At 37.5% G+C, this 4,312-nt stretch overlaps 1 protein-coding gene across 1 annotated transcript; it reads right to left on the reverse strand.

Annotated features, from left to right (window-relative positions):
- Positions 1-1,022: 1,022 nt before the first annotated feature.
- Positions 1,023-1,481, reverse strand: LOC131955604 (ribonuclease H2 subunit C-like). The gene has a single exon (XM_059319782.1). It carries the CDS (start codon positions 1,479-1,481, stop codon positions 1,023-1,025), a length of 459 nt encoding a protein of 152 aa, XP_059175765.1.
- Between the last annotated feature and the right edge of the window lie 2,831 nt (positions 1,482-4,312).

Raw genomic sequence — 4,312 nt, forward strand, 5'->3', positions numbered from 1 at the left:
GATATTCTCTGCACTCTGTATCTGGATGTTACCCCAGGTGGCAAATCTCTGTGAAATTCTTTTAGGTGCATTTTCTCATATAGTTCCTTTGATCTAATGGTGACATACCATTTACGCAGTGTCCCATAGTTATACAGACCTTCAAATTCAGCTGGTGATAGGCTACATAACATACATAGCTCTCTTTTTAGTTCGTCAGCTGTGAGGGTAGCTAAAGAAAAACCCTCATCTATGAAAATCTCTAGAGTTTTGGCGCATGTCCTGCCATGCCAAACTTAGGCAGGAATAGCCGTTTGATGTATTTTTCCGACAAAGTTGTGCGTGAGACCCACCCGGGGCCAGGCAACACACACAAGAAATAAAAAAGAAAAAAAGTACTTACAATGTATAAAATGTGAAGAAAAAAAAACACACACACACAAGGTTCCAAATGGACATACACACGAGTTTAAATAAGTAGAGATGAAATTAATCCAAAGTCACTGATTCTTTAAGGTATTTGATTACAATGATACTTAATGAGCATTTATTTGTTGCGTTCATTTTAAATAGATTTTATCCCTTTAGGGATCCAGAAATACATGCACATAATATATTCAACGGCCTAACGATATATACATGCAATTTGTTTTTTTTTTTTTTTTTGTTTTTTTTTTTAAATATACATGAAATATTTTTGCTTTTAAATAATATTTATTTTTACTCATTTGACATCACACATATAAACAGAAACATACAAAGCAGGCAAATATGATTTCACTAAGTTTAGTATTAGTAAGTCTTTTACTACACATAATATATTACATGACTGTACGAAATGTCTTAGAGCAAAATCAAGTAGGTACTTCTACAATAGCCAGTAAAGCTTGTACTGCAAATAGCATTGCATTCAATGTATTTTCAGTTGCATTTATCAGAGCTATAGAAATAAATCCAAATAAACTATGTGGTTCTTAAAGTACCAGTACTGATTCTTTCTTAGTTTAATTGAACCTGTTACAGGTACTTAAAAATTGTAATTCTTAATGTCCCTTCATGCTTGTCTGGCTGCTACTTTGATCAGAGTCCATTTTGACTGGTTTATGCAGAGCGGAGGAGATGTCAACACACTGCAAGGCCCTTTGTATCAAATCATCAGAAGTTGGTTGTTTGTCTAAATTCCAGTGTGTAAATTTATCAAATGAGTGTGTAGCTATCAATTTTCTCTCTTCATCTTCTGTTGTTCTTTTGTGATGTTCTTTTAATACTAAACCTGTAAATCCAGATGGCAAGTTTACTTCTACCCCATTTAAAGGTCGTCCTCTGAATGTGGCAGCAAGTTCTTTATTTCCATTTGATGATTCGTCACATATTGTTTTTTGGAAGAAATCAGATACCCTTGCTTTTCCATCAAAGTGTATTTCACATGGTATATAATGACAATTTCCTTTAGATGTGTCAGAAAGAGAGAGTGTGCTGTTTACATCAATCGTAGTAGCCATTTTTACCCGCGTAAAATTGCAAATATTTTTTTTTTTTTTTTTTTTTTTTTTTTTTTAAATTGCAAATAGTTACTTCATTTTAAACGGAAAAAAGTCTAGTTATCAATGAATTCTATTGAAGATTCTCGTATTTATAAATCAGTGTACTTTGCCGAAATTGTGGTTTTCTATTTTTACTACAGCAATTAGATAATATGAAGTTTGCTAAACTTAATAATAAATGATCATAATTTTTAATTCATTTTATAATATTTATTAAGTGATGTAAGTTTCAATCCAATAACAATTTCAGAATTTTTTTTTCAAAATTTGCAATGTATTTTTAACAATCATCGGGGTCAAATTAAAAGGTGCCCTCCCTTCCTTGAAATGAAATTTTAAAAAGGGAAGTAGTACATGTAGACAATCATGGTCGATGTATTTAAAGTTATTCAACACTTACATGGTATTGTTATTATTATTGGTGTTAAAAAGTGCTTTTTCTTATACTTGAATATATATATATATATATATATATATATATATATATATATGTGTGTGTGTGTGTGTGTGTGTGTGTGTGTGTGTGTGTGTGTGTGACCAAGTGCGACAGCAGCATGTGTGACGTTCTTTGTTAGGTCTTTTGCGACCCCTACCTCACGGCACCCAAATGCGACAGAGGCGTGTACAACCTCCTGCCTGTAGGTGTTCGCCCGCGGCTTAGGAATTCCAGCCTCTAGGCCGAGGACACCTCATTTGGTATCGATCCACCCACCTGATATAAAGAAGCACACTCTGCCCGCAGGATTATTATTACGTCAATTTATTTCTTCTTGAATAATCACAGTTCAGATATTTAGGTGAATCTCAACAGACCTCCACTGTCACAGGTCCACACACTGTATCACTCCGTAACTCATTCTACTAACACTTGTCTCTGCATCTTCTGTCTATCACATCTTCTATCTCTCTCATCTTCTGTCTCTCACATCTTCTGTCTCTCACATCTTCTGTCTCTCACATCTTCTGTCTCTCACATCTTCTGTCTCTCACATCTTCTATCTCTCACATCTTCTATCTCTCACATCTTCTGTCTCTCACATCTTCTGTCTCTCACATCTTCTGTCTCTCACATCTTCTGTCTCTCATATCTTCTGTCTCTCACATCTTCTGTCTCTCACATCTTCTGTCTCTCACATCTTCTGTCTCTCACATCTTCTGTCTCTCATATCTTCTGTCTCTCACATCTTCTGTCTCTCACATCTTCTGTCTCTCACATCTTCTGTCTCTCATATCTTCTGTCTCTCACATCTTCTGTCTCTCACATCTTCTGTCTCTCACATCTTCTGTCTCTCATATCTTCTGTCTCTCACATCTTCTGTCTCTCACATCTTCTATCTCTCTCATCTTCTGTCTCTCACACCTTCTGTCTCTCACATCTTCTGTCTCTCACATCTTCTGTCTCTCACATCTTCTGTCTCTCACATCTTCTGTCTCTCATATCTTCTGTCTCTCACATCTTCTGTCTCTCACATCTTCTGTCTCTCACATCTTCTATCTCTCACATCTTCTGTCTCTCACATCTTCTGTCTCTCACATCTTCTGTCTCTCACATCTTCTGTCTCTCACATCTTCTGTCTCTCATATCTTCTGTCTCTCACATCTTCTGTCTCTCACATCTTCTGTCTCTCACATCTTCTGTCTCTCATATCTTCTGTCTCTCACATCTTCTGTCTCTCACATCTTCTGTCTCTCACATCTTCTGTCTCTCATATCTTCTGTCTCTCACATCTTCTGTCTCTCACATCTTCTATCTCTCTCATCTTCTGTCTCTCACATCTTCTGTCTCTCACATCTTCTGTCTCTCACATCTTCTGTCTCTCACATCTTCTGTCTCTCACATCTTCTGTCTCTCACATCTTCTATCTCTCACATCTTCTGTCTCTCACATCTTCTGTCTCTCACATCTTCTGTCTCTCATATCTTCTGTCTCTCACATCCTCTGTCTCTCACATCTTCTATCTCTCACATCTTCTGTCTCTCACATCTTCTGTCTCTCACATCTTCTATCTCTCACATCTTCTATCTCTCACATCTTCTGTCTCTCACATCTTCTGTCTCTCACATCTTCTGTCTCTCACATCTTCTGTCTCTCACATCTTCTGTCTCTCATATCTTCTGTCTCTCACATCTTCTGTCTCTCACATCTTCTATCTCTCTCATCTTCTGTCTCTCACATCTTCTGTCTCTCACATCTTCTGTCTCTCACATCTTCTGTCTCTCACATCTTCTGTCTCTCACATCTTCTATCTCTCTCATCTTCTGTCTCTCACATCTTCTGTCTCTCACATCTTCTGTCTCTCACATCTTCTGTCTCTCACATCTTCTGTCTCTCACATCTTCTGTCTCTCACATCTTCTATCTCTCACATCTTCTGTCTCTCACATCTTCTGTCTCTCACATCTTCTGTCTCTCATATCTTCTGTCTCTCACATCCTCTGTCTCTCACATCTTCTATCTCTCACATCTTCTGTCTCTCACATCTTCTGTCTCTCACATCTTCTATCTCTCACATCTTCTGTCTCTCACATCTTCTGTCTCTCACATCTTCTGTCTCTCACATCTTCTGTCTCTCACATCTTCTGTCTCTCATATCTTCTGTCTCTCACATCTTCTGTCTCTCACATCTTCTATCTCTCTCATCTTCTGTCTCTCACATCTTCTGTCTCTCACATCTTCTGTCTCTCACATCTTCTGTCTCTCACATCTTCTGTCTCTCACATCTTCTGTCTCTCACATCTTCTATCTCTCACATCTTCTGTCTCTCACATCTTCTGTCTCTCACATCTTCT

Source organism: Physella acuta, unplaced genomic scaffold, assembly GCF_028476545.2.
Source record: "Physella acuta isolate Inbredline_101_S28 unplaced genomic scaffold, ASM2847654v3 ptg001086l, whole genome shotgun sequence".
Lineage (NCBI taxonomy): Eukaryota > Metazoa > Mollusca > Gastropoda > Physidae > Physella > Physella acuta.

What these genes read in the sequence shown, in the direction of transcription:
- LOC131955604 (XM_059319782.1), bottom strand. Translation starts at nt 1,481, where the DNA reads ATGGCTACTACGATTGATGTAAACAGCACACTCTCTCTTTCTGACACA.